This window comes from Rhinatrema bivittatum, chromosome 19 (genome assembly GCF_901001135.1).
Source record: "Rhinatrema bivittatum chromosome 19, aRhiBiv1.1, whole genome shotgun sequence".
Lineage (NCBI taxonomy): Eukaryota > Metazoa > Chordata > Amphibia > Gymnophiona > Rhinatrematidae > Rhinatrema > Rhinatrema bivittatum.
In genome coordinates this window covers 22,296,037-22,316,485 of record NC_042633.1, presented here as the reverse complement: position 1 = coordinate 22,316,485, position 20,449 = coordinate 22,296,037, and the positions used below count along the sequence as shown (strand labels likewise).

Sequence of the window (20,449 nt, the reverse complement as noted above, 5' to 3'; positions counted from 1 at the left end):
CTGCTGCTGGGGGGGGGGGGTGAGGAGATTCTCTCCCTGCTGCTATGGGGGGTGAGGAGCTTCTCTCCCTGCTGCTGGGGGGGGGGGGTGAGGTGCTTCCCTCCCTGCTGCTAGTGGAGGGGGGGGGGCGAGGAGCTTCTCTCCCTGCTGCTATGGGGGGCGAGGAGCGTCTCTCCCTGCTTCTAGGGGGGGGGGGTGAGGAGCTTCTCTCCCTGCTACTAGGGGGGGGGGTGAGGAGCTTCTCTCCCTGCTGCTAGGGGCTCGCGAGGAACTTCTCTCCCTGCTGCTACGGGGGGTGAGGAGCTTCTCTCCCTGCTGATAGAGGGGGTGAGGAGCTTCTCTTTCTGCTGCTAGGGGGGAGAGGAGCTTCTCTCCCTGCTGCTAGGAGTCATCACTCAGGATCTCAGTGTGATCATTAAAAATACCTTGAACTCTTCTGCTCAGTGGGCAGCAGCAGCAGCCAATAAAGCAAATAGAATGCTAGGGATTATTAGGACAGGAATGGAGAATAAAACAGAGAATGTCATAATGGCTCTGTATCACTCCATGGTGTGACCTCATCTTGAGTACTGTGTGCAGTTCTGGTCCCCACCTCTCAAGTGAGATACAGCAGAACTAGAAAAAGTATAGAGAAGGGCGACGAAGATGATAAAGGGGATGGAACGATTCCCCTATGAGGAAAGGCTGAAGAGGTTAGGACTCTGCAGCTTGGAGAAGAGACGGCTGAGGGGGGATTTATTTTAAAACATTTTATATACCGCAAAATGGGACGGTCTAAGCAGTGTACATAATAAAAGACATAGATAATAAATATGACATTACAATCAAAAATTAATATACTTTACTATACAATTCCAAAAATGTTGATAAAAATAATGTCTTAATAAACTGGGAGAGTACATTACGTAGTTATCTTATAGGCTGATGTGAAAAGGTAAGTTTTTAGCAGTTTTTAAAATTCTTTTGTGTTTGATGTTAAGTGGATATGGCAGAGGTGTAGAAAATCATGAGTGGAATGGAAGGAGTAAGCGTTAAGCAGTTGTTTTCGCTTTCGAAGAGTACAAAGACTTGGGGGGGGGAGGGGGACGACACCTAATGAAGTTACCTGCTAATATAATTAAAACTAATAAGAGAAAACATTTTTTAATCAAGGCATAACTAAGCTCTGGAATTTGTTGCTGGAGGATGTGGTGAAAGCTGTTAGTGTAGCTGCGTTTAAAAAAAGGTTTGGACAAGTTCCTGGAGGAAAAGTCCATGAACCATGATTAAGGTGGAGTTGCAGAAATCCCCTGCTTATTCTTGGGATAAGCAGCTTGGGATCTTATCTGCCCCTTGGGATCCTGCCGGCTACCTGTGACCCGGCTTGGCCACTGTTGGAAAGAGGATACTGGGCTCGATGGACCCTTGCTCTGGCCCAGTATGGCATGTTCTCGTGTTCTTCCAAGGTGCTTCTCTCCTCACTGCTAAGGGGCTGGTGAGCTGCTTCTCTCCATTCTATTTCTCTTTCATGTGAGAACAGCGCTATCTTCTCTCCCTTTTCGTTCCCAGAAGAAGAGGGAAGAGGTCATCCGAGAGCTGGATGAAAGCCTGGGTGGCTCGAGGTTCTTGTCCCTTGCGGGAGGGGAAGCCTTTAGTAATTCCCATCCCCCCCACCCCCCACTCCCGCATCACTCAGTTTGGAAGGGGGGGGGGGGGTACTCAGTCCCTACAGGGCGGAAACCACTCGGAGAAGAGTGAACCCGGTTGGTGCGCCCGTTTTGGAGAAAGGAGCAACTGGGTGCTGGCCCGGGGGAGTCCGCATTGTCGGAGCCTACCTGATTCATCGAGGAGAAGAGGAGAAGGTGTTCACAGAGAAGAGCCGAGCACTGGATCCCCAGGTCTGAAGAGGAGCTCCGTCCAGAAAGGAAGAACCGTACTGTCTGCCACGAGGAGGGCCCTACAATCCAGGCAGGGGCAGAGGGAGTACTCAGGGGAAGGACGTATTTTCTTATCAGATGTTTTATTGTGCAATTAAGGGTGCCACACAGGAAAGAAATGGGCCAGATGTCAAGTTATGTTTATTGAGGAAATTCCTCAGAAAGGTTGCAGTGCCACCACTGAGTGAGGACTCTTTATTGTAAAGAGGAAGCCAGTCCAACGCCTAGAGCCCTGAAGCAATCGCCATTCCTCCTCCCCCCCACTCAACTGGAAGACCCCTGGGGTGCAGTCAGTGCAGGAGACCTCAGGCACCCCTTGCACGCGGGGGGGGGGGGGGGGGGGGGGAACCACCTGTGTGACGGTGAGAGGGAAGAGGAGGCGATGTCGTACCAGAAGTTTGGATTCATGGTTGAAGAGCTGGAGTAAGGAAGAGGGTTTGGGAGATCTTGGGGGGCCCGGGGAGATACGAGCAAGGCTGCAGAATTGCCCAGTCCAGGTAGCCTGCATCTGTCCGACAGCGATGTGCAATCCCTCCTATCTCTTAGAAATATGGAGGAATACCAGCAAGTTAGAGGTATTCTTGCTAAGGGGCTTGGCTCTCGCTCTCAACCCCAGTAGTCTCAGAGATTGGTACCAGAAGGAACCCCTGGAGAGGAGGAGGCTCTGTTGGGTGTACTGGATGACCCTTCTTGGGCAAAGGATGGATTGCTGGAATCTTTCTGCGGCTGAGGCAGGAGCTGCTCCGATGAGACGTTCGCTCCCTTAGCCCCTCTCCTACTGACTGAAATTCCCGTGGGGGTCCCTCGACAAGCACGAGGGGTCTCCTGACTCACTGGGTAGGGGCCTTCACACAAAGAGGCTATGTAGGCTGTTATTCAGACTCCCCAATGCCACACGCCACCCTTCAAAATATTCTGGAGCATCTGGCTGCACTGCACAGACGGAGGCTATGGATAACCTAGAGGAGATGAGAGGTGGGAAGGGAGGGTGGATGGGATGGAGACAACTGGGGGGGGGGGGGGGGGGGGGGGGGGGGGGATAGGCAGAGAACCAGAGAGGAAGACCCTGACCATTCACCTGGATAAGGAGCGAGATCCTTGCAGCCATCACATCCTTAACGGCGTGGTGAGTGGGCGGACCAGATGTGCAGACTAGATCTTTGCCGTCATCTGTTGTGCTGCTCTGTAATAACAGCGCGTGAACGCTGTGAAAGTGTGAACGATTTCACCTGCTGTGCAGCATCGTTGTACCCTGACTATGACACCTCCCCACCAGCAGAGGTCTCCTCGGAGCTCCGTTCCGTGCTGCCCCATCCGATTCTTACAGCTCACCAAACTCAGCCTGTGGTGCAGCCTCCTAGCCACCAGGAGTCCTCAGTGAGCCATGTCTCCAGCCTTGCCAAGCTTCTCCTCCTTTCCAGGCTCCTTGTTGCCTGCACCACACCCAAGCCTCAGCCCTACATTACCCAGCCTTGCCAAACCCTCCTCACTTTCGAATCGAATTGCCCTTGACTCCTTGCCCTAGCCACTGCTGTCTTGTGGCCTACCCAGGCCTATCCTTGTCTTGTGGCCTCTGGGCCTACCTAGGCCTTTCCGTTCTCTTGCCTCTTGGGGCCTTCCCTGCCTAACGCTGCCTTCGGGCCTTTATGTTCCATGTTCCGTGTTGTACTGGGTCCATCAAGCCCAGTATCCTCTTTCCAACAGTGGCCAATCCAGGCTACAAGTACCTGGCAGGATCCCAAGGGGTAGATAAGATTCCAAGCTCCTTATCCCAGGGATAAGCAGTGGATTTCTACCAATTCATATTTAAATATCACCCCTCTTCTCCCTTCTCTAACTCTCCAGTCCTAAGTCTCCCTCTTTTCACCTCTCATCTATCTACCAGTTTTCCATCTCTTACCCCAATCTTCCTCTAGCCCTCCCATTCCCCCAGAGACGGACTTAGGATTTCTCCACCCCTAGGCACTGATGGTGCTATGCTCCCCCCTCCAGGGAAAGGTTGGGCAAGAGAATGGGTCTAAGGCACAGATCCAGAATTTTTTGCACCAGCTCGGTAGCAAAAACGTGAAAATTCTGAGAAGCATTGACAGGCATTTTTTTAAGAACATAAGAACATAAAGAAATTGCCATGCTGGGTGCTACTTGCTAACTTCATGGAATGCCCCCTAGTCCTTCTATTATCCGAAAGTGTAAATAACCGATTCACATCTACCCGTTCTAGACCTCTCATGATCTTAAACACATCTATCATATCCCGCCTCAGCCGTCTCTTCTCCAAGCTGAACAGCCCTAACCTCTTCAGCCTTTCCTCATAGGGGAGCTGTTCCATCCCCTTTTTCATTTTGATAGCCCTTCTCTGTACCTTCTCCATTGCAACTATATCTTTTTTGAGATGTGGCGACCAGAATTGTACACAGTATTCAAGGTGCGGTCTCAGCATGGAGTGATACAGAGGCATTATGACATTTTCCGTTTTATTCACCATTCCCTTTCTAATAATTCCCAACATTCTGTTTGCTTTTTTGACTGCTGCAGCACACTGAGCCGACGATTTCAATGTGTTATCCACTATGATGCCTAGATCTCTTTCCTGGGTGGTAGCTCCTAATATGGAACCTAACATTGTGTAACTACAGCAAGCGTTATTTTTCCCTATATGCAACACCTTGCACTTGTCCACATTAAATTTCATCTGCCATTTGGATGCCCAATCTTCCAGTCTTGCAAGGTCCTCCTGTAATGTATCACAGTCTGCCTGTGATTTAACTACTCTGAATAATTTTGTATCATCCGCAAATTTGATTATCTCACTCGTCGTATTCCTTTCCAGATCATTTATAAATATATTGAAAAGTACCGGTCCAAGTACAGATCCCTGAGGCACTCCACTGTTTACCTCTCTCCACTGAGAAAATTGTCCATTTAATCCCACTCTCTGTTTCCTGTCTTTTAACCAGTTTGTAATCCGTGCTTCTCTGGGGATAATTAATTTCCCTTTTATTAGGTGAAGAAAATGGATATCAAGTATCTGTACAGGGAGGAGATCTTAGGGGTGGGAAGAGGAGGAGGGGAAAGAGAGGGGGAGAGGTCCAGAGCTGGGGAAGGGACCAGAGACGGTGGAAAAGTGAAGGAGGAGGGCGAGATTAGTCTTAGCCTTGCTCCAGACTTGGCATGCTGTGCTGCCGCTGCGGAGACCTGCTGGCCCCCAGAGCCCAGGGACTCAACCTGCGGGGGGAGGGGGCTGGCCAGGCGGAAGACCAGCCCTGACCTCACCCTGCAGTGCTGGGCCACTCTTTGAGAGTGGTGTTCCCTACATGCAGCCAGGACCTGAGCCAGAACAGAAAGTCACTGCTGTTGGCAGATTTAATAAGTAATCTGTCAGGCCAGGGAGTTCCTATAAAGTTAAATGGTTTGTTTGTTTTCTATATTCCGCCTTTCGGCACTTCACAGAGGTGAACCTTTGGGCGTGTTAAGTCCCAGGGCACACAATCCAATTTATTTCTTTGGGGCTGCTCCGGCTAGCTGACTTGTCCCCAGCATAACGCACAATCCCTGGGGGGATTCTTTTTCTGGGGGGGGGGGGGGGGGGGGGGTATGGCCTCAGTGTGTTTACTCCCTCTTAATTGTGTCTGTTAGTGCTGCCCATGAGGTGAGAGGCTGTAAGAATTAGGCAGGACCAGGACCGGGGTGTAAAATAATAGTTTACTGATTCATAAAGCTAAATAAAGTCCATTTGTCCAAAAGGTGAGTGCACATTTGACTGTTGGTATAGGATTTCTTATGGGTAGGTCGGGGCCCATGGTGATTTTAAATGCACATAACTCTCCCAGCGGCTGTGCGGGGATCCTATCGAAGGGGTCCCCCCCTTGCATGGTAAAAATCTGACCTTTAGGCATCTCCTTCCCCTCGGACCCCCAGCCTGTCCTGGTCCCTTGATGTGCAGAGATCGGGACGGGGGTCTCCTCCTCATGATCTTCCCTCCTTTGGTTCAGCTGTTCCTTGACCCTTAGCTGTTACTTCTGGGATTTCTCTGGTGCAAAAATCAAGGGATCAGGTGAATTCTCAGCACTGCAATCCCAGCGGGGAAGGAGGATTCCCCCCCCCCTCCAAAAAAAAACCCCCTCCCCACTTAAGGTTTAACCGGATCCTTCTTCCTGAACTGGGGTTCCTGCTGTCACAGGTGCTTGCCACATGTGGGGTAGGAATGGGCTCCCTGGCCTTCAGGCCCTGTCCCCTCAGGACGGCCAGCGAGGAGGGCGTTCCCCAAAGAAGCCGGGGGAACCCAGTCCCTTCCAAAAATAGGCCTCTTCTAATCTTCACAGTCTCCCTGGTGCTTCTTCCTAAAGACTATCAGGCTGAACAATCTCTCTGTCCAGAACTCAAAGTAAGAAGGACTCTTGAGCAGGGAGTGCCCAGTGAGGTAGCCCCTCTGAAAGAAAACCCCCTTAGGGCAAGGCCGGGAGGCCCCAGCAGAGTGCGGAAGACGTACAGCCTTAATCTCAGACTGAAGCCACCGGTGTAATGAGATGGCTGCGCTAAATAGCACTGAGGCATCCAATCCAGAACCTCCTGGTGGGAGGGACCAAGGGGTATGGATAGCTCCTAGGTTAAAGGGGTTGAGGACACGGACAGCGGCATCTAGTGGCCACACCGGGAGGGTCTGCCCCTCGGGTACTGTAGGTAGTTATTTATTTATTTCAACTGCTTTTCTTCTGCCATTACTCACAATGTGCTTCAAGGCAGATTACATTGCAGATTATTCACAAACATATGATGACAAGCAGCAACATAAGAATTCTTAAAAACAATACCATTAGTATAAAACAATAATGTTATTCATATGTTTCATTAAAATACAAGGTCTTTAAAAGCTCTCTCTATCCTCAGAGGGCTTACAATCTGAGAGGAAAAGGAGTGTGTTTTAGGGTAATAGGCAGTTTATTGCAAAGCATGCTATCTTTTTTAAGTTCAGAGAGAGAGAGAAAGGAGAGAGCACCTAGCTGTGATGACCTCATACTAGGTAGGTATTTATACCTCTATATAAGGCCTACCTAGTAACTGGAGGTGAGGTTCAGGTATTGGTGTAGGGGTTAGGGGCCACTTTGACATTCAAAGTGAGACGTACGAACAGAACAGTGCTCTCTTGTGAAGATTTGATGACCCTCGTAGTCAGGAAACTCACCCAAAGATGAGATTTGTGCAATGTTTTCTCAACCTAGCTTGATGTTACCCAGGTAGAGAGTCCATCAAGCTAGGTTGAGAGAACATTGCACAAATCTCATCTTTGGATGAGTTTCCCCTCGCTCCAAAAGTCATCAAATCTTCAAAGAGAGCACTGTTCTGTTCGTACATCACACTTTGAATGTCAAAGTGGCCCCTAACCCCTACACTAATACCTAAACCTCACCTCCAGTTACTAGGTAGGCCTTATATAGAGGTATAAATACCTACCTAGTATGAGGTCATCACGGCTAGGTGCTCTCTCCTTTCTCTCTCTCTCTCTCTCTCAAAAAACTGGTAATTGTCTCATAGGCCACTCTCCTGTGTGTTATTAAAATTAGGTCCAGCAGTAAAAAGAGGCACTAGGAAGCACCTCCTCCTTTTGGACGGCAGGTTTGACAGCCGACAGTCAATTTTGCCAGCATCGGTTCTCGAGCCCGCTGACAGCCATGGGTTCAGAAACCGGATGCCAGCAAAACTGAGCGTCCAGTTTTCAAGCCGTGGGCCGACTTCAAATTTTTTTATTTTTTACTTTTTTAAACTTTCGGGACCTCTGACTTAATATTGCCATGACATTAAATCGGAGGGTGCACAGAAAAGCAGTTTTTACTGCTTTTCTGTGCACATTCCCAGTGCACAGGGGTAAAGCTAGCATGTCCAAAACGCGCGTCCAAATGCCGGCTAACAGTGTGGTCCGTCGGAGCGCACTGTACTGTATCGGCCTGTGGGCAAACGGGCCACTCTTCTCCAGAGCCCAAGAGGAGATCGGAAACACCCCAGCCACAAAAAAACAACCCTCGCTTCTCTTGTGCTGTTCCTGGTTGGGAGACACCTTGTGGGGGACCCGGGTCACAGAAGCAACACACAGAGGATAAGGAAAGACTGAGTTCGGTGTTTCACTGGGGGGAGCTGGCACATCCTGGATGAGCTTGGGAAGGAGGCAATGGGCTAAATCTGAGCAAATTTCATAAGAAGGCTGCACCCAATCATGTGCCAAAAGAAAGCCCTTTGGAGACAGAGAACTAGGCAGAGCTTCCTTATCTAAATTTTGAGATGCTGACCTCAGCCTCACATCCCTAAAGACAGCTACAAAGGAGGAAAGAGAGAACAGATTCCAAAACTTCACCACTGACTCTCTCTGCGTGAACCTGAAGTCACTTCAGCTCTAATCCTCGGCTCTGTCACCAACTCTGTGTGTGACCCTGGGGGAGTCACTTTATCTCCCTGTGCCTCAGCTCTAATCCCCGGCTCTGTCACTGACTCTGTGTGTGACCCTGGGGGAGTCACTTTATCTCCCTGTGCCTCAGCTCTAATTCCCAGCTCTGTCACTGACTCTCTGTGTGTGACCCTGGGGGAGTCACTTTGTCTCCCTGTGCATCAGCTCTAATCCCCAGCTCTGTCACTGACTCTCTGTGTGTGACCCTGGGGGAGTCACTTTATCTCCCTGTGCCTCAGCTCTAATCCCCGGCTCTGTCACCGACTCTCTGTGTGTGACCCTGGGGGAAGTCACTTTATCTCCCTGTGCCTCAGGTCTAATCCCCGGCTCTGTCACTGACTCTCTGTGTGTGACCCTGGGGGGGACTCAATTTATCTCCCTGTGCCTCAACTCTAATCCTCAGCTCTGTCACTGACTGTTTGTGTTTCTATGTGTTTGACCCTGGGTGATTCATTTTATCTCCCTCTGCCTGAGCTCTAATCCCCGACTTTGTCACTGACTCTTTGTATGTAACCCTGGGGGGAGTCACTTTATCTCCCTCTGCCTGAGCTCTAATCCCCGGCTTTGTCACTGACTCTCTGTATGTAACCCTGGGGGGAGTCACTTTATCTCCCTGTGCCTCAGCTCCAGTCCCCAGCTCTGTCACTGACTCTCTGTTACGGGACCGGGCCGTGCCCCGGTCCCTCCTCCTACCTTGGGGCCGGCCCGCACGGAGCTCTTCCCGGCCGCATAGGCCCAATCTTCAGCCTGCCGCGGCTCTCCCTGCTCGAGGGAGACGCCGCCAACCCGACGCGTTGGGCTTCGCCCCCTAGGCACGCATGCGGGGGCTCGACCCTTAAAGGGGCCAGCGCGGGAAATCCTAGGACGGCCTCCGGATGACGTCACACGCTGCAGGGTATTTAAACCCTGCAGCTCTATCAAGCTTTTGCCTTGCAATGAGGTTCCCTCTGGTTCAGAGTGTGTAGTTGCTGCATAGGATCCTGGATCATCTCTACTGTCTTCTGGCTTGACCTGGTTTCGACTCCTGACCTGTCTTCAGCTTCTGCCCCTTTGTTTTGGTATCGACATCTGACCTCTGGCTTCCGACCCGGCTTCGTCCACGACTCCGTCTTCTGCTTCGTCCCTGGCTTTGGTTTGGACCTCTGACTCCTGGCTTCTGACCCAGCTCCACTCCCGGACTCCGACTCTGGTTCTTCCTCACCTCAGGTATCCGGTACTTGCTGGCCCAGAGGATTCTCCTAAGTCCCAGCGGAGTGTTCCTATAACAGGGATCTGTGTCTGGGGAAGGTACAAAGATCTTATAGAGGGGAGTGTTCCTATAACAGGGATCCGTGTCTGGGGAAGGTACAAAGATCTTAACTCGGAGGGTGCACAGAAAAGCAGTTTTTACTGCTTTTCTGTGCACTTCCCCGGTGGCGAGAGAAATTAACACCTACTTTGGGTAGGCGCTAATTTCTTAAAGTAAAATGTGCGGCTTGGCTGCACATTTTACTTTCTGAATCGCGCAGGAATAAGTAATAGGGCCATCAACATGCATTTGCATGTTGCGGGCGCTATTAGGTTCGGGGGGGTTGTACACGCATTTTCGAGGCGCTATTACCCCTTACTGAATAAGGGGTAAAAATAGCGCATCGAAAACGCGCGTCCAATTGCGGGTTAACAGTGCGCTCCACCGGAGCGCACTGTACTGTATCAGCCTGTTTACCAGTCAGGGTGGAGATCTTCAGACCTTCACCCTCCACCGGACTGGAAGCAGGTGACATCTGGATGGTAGTTTGGATCTAGCGCCTGGTTCGAAAAAAAATATTTTGCTAACTGTCTCTTTCAGCTAATTTCAAGTTTTGACATCAGAGTTGAAATTTGGTGCACAATACAAGAAAAGAAAAAAAGAAACTTTTTTTTTTGTCAGAGGATGACTTGGTGCATTTCTATGTGAGAATTATCACAGAGGTTTGTGTTTAATGTCGTTTATTAATTGAGTAGATTGATTAATTAAATGAAATGTAAATTAATCTTTTCACTTTTTTTTTTTTGGATAGTCCCGGTTTTATTGTGAAGGCTGTTGATTCTTTTTTTTTTTATAATAAATCTTTGTACAACACTATGCAACTGTCAAAATAATTGGTAGACAAAAAGAATTGGGGAGAAAAAGTGACCCGGGCGATACTTTAGGGGGCAGATTTTCAAAGGGGTACGCACCCCCCGAAAACCTACCCCAAGCTCCCCCTGCGTACGCCGAGCCTATGTTGAATAGGCTCGGCGGCGCGTACAAGCCCCGGGACGCGCGTATCTATTAAAATCCGGCGTACTCTTGTTTGCGCCGGTCGTGCGAACAAAAGTACGCGCGGGCGTACTTTTTTAAAATCTTCCCTTCGATATATATATTTGGAAAAATTAAAAAATAAAAATCAAATCTGCAATAGAATGAATCCAAATTATTCTAGTCCTATGACAAAGTTGTAGCTGGTCTCAAACCTACTGAAACATTTGCAGAATAAATGACCATAAAACAGAAAGAAAAATAGATAAAAAATTACAATTTTAGAATAAATAAAAAATAGATAAGGAATAACAGCTGGTTTCAAATCTATAGACAAGATCTACAGGAGACAGTCTATCTACTGTTGAACTGTATGATCACATTGGGAAGGTGGTCTTAGAAAGACAGGAAAAGGCAAATCTGAGCAGTGATAAAAAAAAGGGGAGGTCCAAGAAACCATATTCATTCTTGGCAATCCTCTTCCAAACTTCCTTCCTTGCACAAAAAGAGAGAGCTTACAAAAAGACAATGAGGGCGTAATGAATTATAGCACAGCTTTAACTCTAAAAAGAAGAATACATGTGAAAAAAAAGTTTCAAATAGAATCAGTTTCTTTTGTTATAAGGTGAATTTTGTATTAAATATATATATTTTTTTCATTTTGTTACATGTGCCATAAGCTTTCTAGTTTCCTATTTTCTTTGACTGATTTCCGCCCCTTTCTCTCTGATTGATTAAAAATAGAATCTTGGAAGCCCAGATTAAACATATTTCACACATTAAAATGGTCAAAAAGACCAAAATGACTGTCACCATGGATAAATGTGCTGTGAAAGAGGCTATTAATGAAAATGGCATTTTCCAACAAAAGGAAAACAGGCCCAAATGAGGAAAATAAGAAAAAGCATAAGCACTGGCAATGTGCATGTAAAATATAAATAAGGCAAGTCTAGCAAGAATGAGAAGAAACCATAGAAGTAAAAACTAATAATAAAACATTTTTCAATGTACAAACTGTACTCTGTTACCACCGAAAGGAAAGTACCTTGAATTTATCACTTTAAGAGTGAAATGATAAGAGGATCTCAATAGCTTACAGCATAGCTTACAGCATATTTTATACAAACGAAAATTGCTTTGGAAAAAAACGAAAAAACAAAAAGAAAAAATGTGGATACGGGTGAAAAAAGACCTATGATTAAAGATGATCCCATAAGCGGCTCAAGCAAAGAGCAGAGATGCTCAAAAGACCGCAGGATGGTATGAAGGTCTATAAACCAGTTGCACCCAATGTATAAATAATGGGATCTTGTTTAATGGGATCTTGTTTTTGAAAAATGTGAAACTTTGAAATATTTGAACAACTGCTTGTTGACGTAGTGTTTACATTTATTTTGAAATAATCGTCGACTTTGTTGCAGTCTGGGAAGCTGCAGACCAGGAGTGAACCCTTGGGCCGAACTACCCCAATGATAGGGCAGGTCGGGAGGCGGAGCCACAGGCAGAGGTCTTCACCCGGGAACCAGGAACCCCCCAGGAGGAGCCCGTAGGGTCCTAGAACCTTGGGACTTAGGAGAACAGTGAGAGTCTCTATAGTAGAAGAAGGCCTGGGCAGAGAGTATGATATGGTAGTCCAATAGGAATGCTGTAGTCCGTGGGCTAGTTGGGTCCGGCGTGTGCTGGAGCAGATAGTGAGCAGATACAGAGTCTATAGCGTGCTGTGGACTGGAGCAAGCTATGAGCAGGAACGGAGTCTGTAGCGTGCTGTGAGCTGAAGCAAGCTGTGAGCAGGAACGGAGTCTGTAGTGTGCTGAGAACTGGAACAGACTGTGAGCAGGATCGGAGTCTGTAGCATGCTATGAGCTGAAGCAAGTAGAGATGTGAATCGTGTCCTCGATCGTCTTAACGATCGATTTCAGCTGGGAGGGGGAGGGAATCGTATTGTTGCCGTTTGCGTGTGTAAACTATCGTGAAAAATCGTTAAAATCGTGAGCCGGCACACTAAACCCCCCTAAAACCCACCCCGACCCTTTAAATTAAATCCCCCACCCTCCCGAACCCCCCCCCAAATGCTTTAAATTACCTGGGGATCCGGCGGTGGTCCAGAACGGCGGCGGTCCGGAACGGCCCCCTCAATAGGATCGTGTTGTCTTCAGCCGGCGCCATTTTTCAAAATGGCTGCCGCAAAATGGCGGCGGCCATAGACCAAAACAATTCGACGGAGGAGGTCGTTCCGGACCCCCGCTGGACTTTTGGCAAGTCTTGTGGGGGTCAGGAGGCCCCCCCAAGCTGGCCAAAATTTTCCTGGGAGTCCAGCGGGGTTCCGGGAGCGATTTCTTGCCACGAATCGTTTTCGTACGGAAAATGGCGCCGGCAGGAGATCGACTGCAGGAGGTCGTTCAGCGGGGGTTCCCCACAAGACTTGCCAAAAGTCCAGCGGGGGTCCGGAACGACCTCCTCCGTCGAATCGTTTTGGTCTATGGCCGCCGCCATTTTGCGGCGGCCATTTTGAAAAATGGCGCCGGCTGAAGACAACACGATCCTATTGAGGGGGCCGTTCCGGACCGCCGCCGTTCTGGACCACCGCCGGATCCCCAGGTAATTTAAAGCATTTGGGGGGGGTTCGGGAGGGTGGGGGATTTAATTTAAAGGGTCGGGGTGGGTTTTAGGGGGTTTTAGTGTGCCGGTTTTCCTGCCCTCCCCCTTCCCCGATTTACGATTTTTTAACGATAAATCGGGGGAATTGGTATTGTATCGTGGCCCTAACGATTTTTTGACGATTTAAAATATATCGGACGATATTTTAAATCGTCAAAAAACGATTCACATCCCTAGAAGCAAGCTGTGAGCAGGAACGGAGTCTGTAGCGTGCTGAGAACTGGAACAGACTGTGAGCAGGATCGGAGTCTGTAGCGTGCTATGAGCTGAAGCAAGCTGTGAGCAGGAACGGAGTCTGTAGCGTGCTGAGAACTGGAACCGACTGTGAGCAGAAACAGAGTCTGTAGCGTGCCGTGAGATGAAGCAACCTGCGAGCAGGAACGCAGACGAACTCAGATCAAGCTGGCAGCAGGCAGGAGCGGAATCAGGCACGGGCAATAGTCGGTGGCTGGCGGCGAGCAGAAGCGGAATCAGGAACAGGCTGAGGTCAATGGCAGGCGGCAGGCAGAAGCAGAGTCAGGAACAGGCTGAGGTCAATGGCAGGTGGCAGGCAGAAGCGGAGTCAGGAACTAGCAGAAGTCAAGTCAGGAACGTGGAACAAGCGAAGCGCAACTCAGAACTACTAACCAGTAGCGACCCTCGTTGCAAGGCAATGAGACGGTAACCGAACACCGGTTAAATCAGGCTTGGGGCGTGGCGTCGTTAGCCCGGGCGGGGCCAGAATTCCCGGCGGCTGTGCGTCCATAGTGCGCGTCCTCACGCGCGCGCGTGGCAGCAGGGAGATGAGCTGGTAATGGCGGACGCCCTGGAGGGCCGGCAGAGCCGCGGGAGCGGCGTTTCCACCACTGTAGGTAAGCACAGTGCAGAGCGGATAGGGGGGAAGCGGTGGAGACCGCAACAGACTTTGAAAAAAGAAAAAAGAGTAATCACAGTATATGTGGATTTCTAGATGACCAGGAAATAAAAGGAGCACTCAGGGAAGACAGGGATCAAGTTTCCACAGCTAAGTTGGCTCTGCAGGTCTGAGGTCAACAGCCTGTTTTCAACAAGAGCACATTCAGGACAGGCCGACATTCAGGCGTGGAGGGCTCCATTTTTAAGATAATGACTTGCTTAGCTCTTCCTCATATTCTCCTTGGAATCTTGGCTGTAACTATATAGTCATGTGACCAGCTATGTTTTCAATTTTTCTTTCCTAGGCCATCCGCAGATCTTGGTGAAGAGGAAGATTGCAGCTTTAAAAATGTCCAAGAACTGTTACATGCTTGCGTTGTTTTTTCTGGCTGTCTTCTCCTTGTCCATAATCATTCAAATCAGTAATAAGTGGATCCATCAACAAAGGAGAGCACTCCTGAATGCCTCATCCATACTATGCAAATGCCCCATGTCCCAAACCAGAGAGGACAATAACAAGAAAGAGGAATATAAGACCAAGAAGAAAAGTGGTGGCATTTGGACAGCGAACTCAGTCGGTCGCTTTGGCAACCAAATGGGAGAGTATGCCACTTTGTATGCCTTGGCCAAGCTCAATGGCCATAAGGCCTACATACTGCAGGCCATGCACAACTGGCTGGCCCCTATCTTCAAGATCAGCCTACCAGTGCTCCATCAGGATGTGGTTGATAAGATTCCTTGGAGGAACTATAACCTCCATGACTGGATGTCGGAGGAGTATGAACACATTGAAGGGAAGTATGTGAAACTTATCAGCACCCCCTGCTCATGGACCTTCTACCACCACATTCAAGAGGAAATCTTCCAAGAGTTCACCTTCCATGACTTCATCAGGGATGAGGCCAACAAGTATTTAGAGAAAGTGAAAGGGACCAGGAGTAATGCCACCTTCATCGGGGTCCACGTGCGAAGGGGGGACTACCTCCACATCATGCCCAACCAATGGAAAGGGGTGGTTGCAGACAAGGCCTACCTAGAGAAGGCAATGGGTTATTTCCGTAATAAATATCAGGAACCCATCTTTGTGGTGACCAGCAATGGAATGCAGTGGTGTAAGGAGAACATTAACACCTCCAGAGGAGACGTCTACTTCTCTGGGGATGGGATGGAGTCCTCTCCTGGGAAGGACTTCGCCCTTCTTGCCCACTGCAACCATACCATCATGACCATTGGCACGTTTGGCTACTGGGCAAGCTATCTGGCTAGAGGGGAGACCATTTACCTCACCAATTACACTCTACCAGACTCTCCGTTCATGAACGTCTTCCATTACGATGCTGCCTTCCTACCAGAGTGGATTGGGATCCCCGCTGACTTATCACCTCTTCTCCTTGAACTGGCAAAGAAAGCGGCACCCCCAGGAAAAAACTCAAAATCTACATAGGACTAACAACTACTTCCATACTATAAATACTCTAAAATTAAGAAACTGTGTTATATTTATTGGAAATATTTCTGAATGAATCAAGTATAAACTTGGCATGACGTTATATAAGCTCATCAATGATGACTCTTGCCCTTGGGCAAATTCCTTGCTTAGTGGTAGATTTTCAAAAAATATGTGCGTACATGGAAGTGTGATTTTATAACATGCACGCGCTGGCGTGCTCATATTATAAAATTCCAGGTCATCACGCGCAAGTGTGATGACCATCCCCCCAGACCTCAGAAATGAGCCATGCCTCCTAACCTTTAGGAAAAGACTCAAGACATGGCTATTTAGGCAAGCATTCCCGAACTCCAACTAATACGCCTCGCCAGCAAAATATCCTACACAGTAGCTATATATATTATACTGTATTCTGTATATATTGTATACCTGTATATAATTAACTTCTTCTATCTCTCTTTATTTCCTCCTCCCCAGTTCAATAGTCCTTGTTAATTGTAACTGCATCTCTTCTTCACGTTTATCTATGTTCTTTTTTGTATTCATTGCACCCCTGTTTTTTATGTAAACCGACATGATGTGAGCGCTTCATGAATGCCGGTATAAAAAAACCTTAAATAAATAAATAAATAAATAAAGTGGGGAATAATTTAGCAAATTCGAATGGCGACACATCGGGGCCTTCCCCAGTTCCCTCCCAGTCCGCTCCAATTAAGGAACTTTCCAACCCCCTACCCTAACCTCCCTTCCCCTATCCTACCCTCCCACTATCCCTATCCTAGCCCCCCCCCCCCCCCCCATTTCTTTAACTCACCTTTTGCTCCTGCAAAGGAGCAGGAGCAAGTTGTGCGTGCCGGCACCCTGCCAGCACGCGATTCCCTGGCAAAGTGGCAAATGGCCGCCGTACCGGGTGCCTCTAGCCCTGCCCCACCCCCGGACTGCTCCCTTTTAAAGCCCTGGCAATTACACACGTCCCGGGGTTTACGCACGTGGCCAGGCCCATTTGAAAATTGGCCCGGCACGCGTAAGGCCTAGGATTTATGCGTGCCGGGGTTTTAAAATCCAGCCTTTAAGTTCTACCAACCAGCCTGTTCTTTACGCTCCTCACAGCGTGGCCTCCTAGAAGGGCACGCCTTCAGATCACACGTGACTGTTCATTTTCCGTGGCAGGCTCAGAATTTTGGAACTCACCCCCCCCCCCCCTTGAAATGCAACAGTGCAATTTTATCAAAAATTTCAGAAAGCTCCTAGAAACCTTTTGTTCAGGTTTGGTTATTTTTAATTTTTATTACATTTTAATTTTGTCTGCGTTGCTTTATAATTTTATATTGTCAGTGGAAACCTTGGTAACATGAATAAATAAGAGGGCAGCCAATAGGAAAACATATTCATTCCTAAACTGACCTTAACTGACCTGAAAAGTGTCAAATTGTATCATGTTCTGTTAGTGCGCACTAACAATGGTTTGTGCGCACTAACTCATGGTGAGTGCGCACTAACTCCCCTTAGTGCGCACTAATCGGAAAAAACGATTTTTTAACTAAAAAATCGTGCCAAACACGATTTTCTTCTCCTGCCAGACGATTTCAATCGTTAAGACGATAGGGCACACGATTCACATCCCTAATGCTCAGTGTGCCAGTCAATGTTCTAGAAACTTTGGCAAAACTTTTCCGTGCTGGGGTTCCATCTGATGATGTCACCTATCTGTGAGAACTACCATCCTGCTTGTCCTAGGAGAAAAATAACAATTGATCCATCCAGTCTGTCCAGTTATTCCTGTCCACACTGCCAAGGATGTCTAGAAGCTGCCAGCCATACAGTATGACTGCCTGTAGGCTAGCAATTTTTATCCAAGACAGTTTTTGATCATCTTCCTCCACTGTACACTGACTGGGTGGCTGAGCTAGCAAAATCCCATTTTTAGTTTACCCCCAGAATCCCACCCTTCGCCTCTCCTTCCTATGTTTGTTTAGTTATTTATTTAAAATTTTTTATATTCTATCACCTCCAAAGCAAAGTCCCACAAATACCAATTCAGCTGTAACCTGAATATCCAACCTGAGAGAGAGAGAGAGAATGACCCTACATACAGCACAGTAAGAGCTCACTTTCAACTCAGGGTGGGTGGGTTGGGCAGGGTTTCATTGGTCTGCCCGATGAAATGATGATTAATATTAAATATTGATACTGATTATACTGATTGAATAATAGTGATGAATTGGTGATTAAAACAATGATTATGAATATATGAATGATAATTAACGATAGTGATAAATGGCCGCTCCCCCGTCCCCCGCTAATCTTGAGAAATCTCAGGGTGAGCAGGATTCAAAAGTTCCCAGTTACGCTTGCACACAAGTTATATGCTATTTCAGAAACCTCAACGTCTGTCAGCGCCCACGGGTAGAGCAGGGACGGGCCCGGGCGTTCCAGGGCCTGGCCAGCACTTATGGGAGTAAGTTTCGATTTTAAGAGCAATTTATGCACGTAAACTTGGAAGCTTGCTCATGTACATTTACGTCTGCCCAGCATCAGGAGTGAGTGATTGTAAAAGAAGTGTGGGTGAAATGGGGGCGGTGGGCTGAAGAGCCAGGAGGCTCTCGAGGACCTGCAGATGGACTGGGCAAACTTGTAGATGAACTGGAAAAAGTGGCCACTTCATTGCCGCGCACATGTTAGAAAATCTCCGATTTAACAGGCGCAAAAGCTGACTTATGGAGGGTAAATGCATCTAAAATACGTGTGTTAAATCTACTCGCATGTCACGCCAAAATTATTGAGCAGCACTTATTTAGCAGTGCATATAACCCACCTCCTTCAGGCAGTGTTCAGTGCTGGTAACAAATTTTACATTCAAAATACATACAACAATACAATCACACTTAAAATATTCTAAAACAATACCTAGATTATTCATTAAAAGCAATAGTAAAATAGAATGCCTTGACCTGCTTCTTGAACAACTTGATGTCAGATAGTACTCTAAGGTCAGGGGACAAAGCATTCCAAATAGCCAGAGCCACCTATGTAATAGCCCTTGATCTAGTAGCTTGTAATTTACTATAGATGTGAATTTGTTTAAAATGAAGGCATAAAACATGACAAATAAGGACAATTTGTTTAATTCGGGGGCCCCCTAGAATGAAACAAACTTTATTTATTGCATTCATTTTAAATACATGTATCGGGCCTAGGCCTGAGGCCAGAGCCTCGCCTAGGGCATAGGCCGAATCACAAATCAGGGGCTGCAACCTATGCCCGAGTGCAATGCCAGCACCTTGGCCTAGGCCTAGACCTAGCCCTGAAGCCAGGGCTTTGCCTAGGGCATAGGCCAAGGCCCAAAGCAGGGGCTGCAGCCTAGGCCCAAGTGCGATGCCAGGGTTTTGGCCTAGGCCCAATCTGATGCTGGGGCGCTGGCCAAGTACCCCCCCCCCCCCCCCCCGCCATCAAACTTACCTGATCCATAGGGTATCCATGTTAGTGGCCTAGGCCGGGTTCCAACACCTGGGCCTTGGCCGCAGCTAGAGCCCTTGACCAAGGCCCGATGCCATGGCCCGGCCTGGAGGCTGGGTCTCGACTTGGACCCACGCCTAATGCTGCGACCTGGCTCAACCTGGAGACTAGGTCCCAATGCCTGAGCCTTGGCCTAGACCAGAGCCCGGAGGCCGGGTCCCGACGTTAGGGTCTCGGTCTGGATCCAGACCCAGGCCCAATGCTGTGGCCCAGCCAAGAGGCTGGATCCCGACATTTTGGCCTCACCCCAGGGTCAGGCTCAGAGCCCACGCCTCGGAGCAGGTCCAACCTCTTCTTTTCTTCTTCAACTGACGCCATCCACAGGCGTCATCTGCTGGGGTGAATGCGCCAGAGCTAATTAACTCCAGCTCAACCCCAGCGGACAGAGTTACTTGAAGAAGAAGAGGACATCAGACATGTCTGGGATCTGAGCCTGGGCCTGACCCTAGGCTGGGGCTCAGGCTTCAGGACACAGCCTCCAGCCCAGGCCCCAGCTGCTGCTGGGCCTGGGCTTACATAGCCTCCTGAGATTGTATATTTCTATTAAGTAGATACCGAGAGATGTTCTTAGACAGGCCACAAGGATTTTCTAAATTTAATTAAAACAATCACTGAAATCTTGAACTAACTGGCAGCCAATGCAAGTTCATAGAAGTTTAGGGGTGATATAAAAGCTGTAAAGCACGCAAGTAACTCTTGAGCAATCCTACATATATACTATTACAGTAGTCAAGTTGACCAAATAAAATTGATTGTAAACCTGACCAAAAAAGACCTGGTGTCAAATATGATTTTAATGGCATTAATGTCTTTAACTTAAAAAATGCCTTCTTTATGACAGATTTAATCTGCTGCTTGAACGTTAATTTAGAATCAATAATGCCCAGATTTTGAGCATCATAATTAATTTCTAATGGAACCCCATCAAATAAGAAGCATGCTCTGTACCTGAGCCTGCTTTTTTTTCCAATCCACAGCAATGCAGTTTTTACCACATTCAAGGCTAAATAATTATTCATCAACCAACTCTTGATTTCAGACATACAATGTTGGGACCTTGGTCCTGGAAAAGCCCCATTATTACTGGAATTATAAACGTGTTTATCGTCTGCATAAAGAAAATACAATAATCCCAGATTTCCAAACACTGGTACAGAGGTTGAAGAAAAATATTAAATAGCACCAGCAAGAGTGCTGAATCCTGGGGAACCACTGTCCGAATCTTAAAAACTAAGGGGTAGATTTTAAAAGAAGCGCGCGCGGCCTACGTCTGCGCGCGCTACCCGGCGCGCGCGCATGGACGCCCGATTTTATAACAT

The 20,449-nt window shown here is 48.1% G+C and overlaps 1 protein-coding gene across 1 annotated transcript; it reads left to right on the top strand.

Annotated features, from left to right (window-relative positions):
* Positions 1–14,481: 14,481 nt before the first annotated feature.
* LOC115080685 (galactoside 2-alpha-L-fucosyltransferase 2-like) lies at positions 14,482–15,784 on the top strand. Its single transcript, XM_029585043.1, has one exon. The coding sequence runs from the start codon at positions 14,514–14,516 to the stop codon at positions 15,606–15,608; it is 1,095 nt and encodes a 364-aa protein (XP_029440903.1). The 5' UTR covers positions 14,482–14,513; the 3' UTR covers positions 15,609–15,784.
* Positions 15,785–20,449: the final 4,665 nt, after the last annotated feature.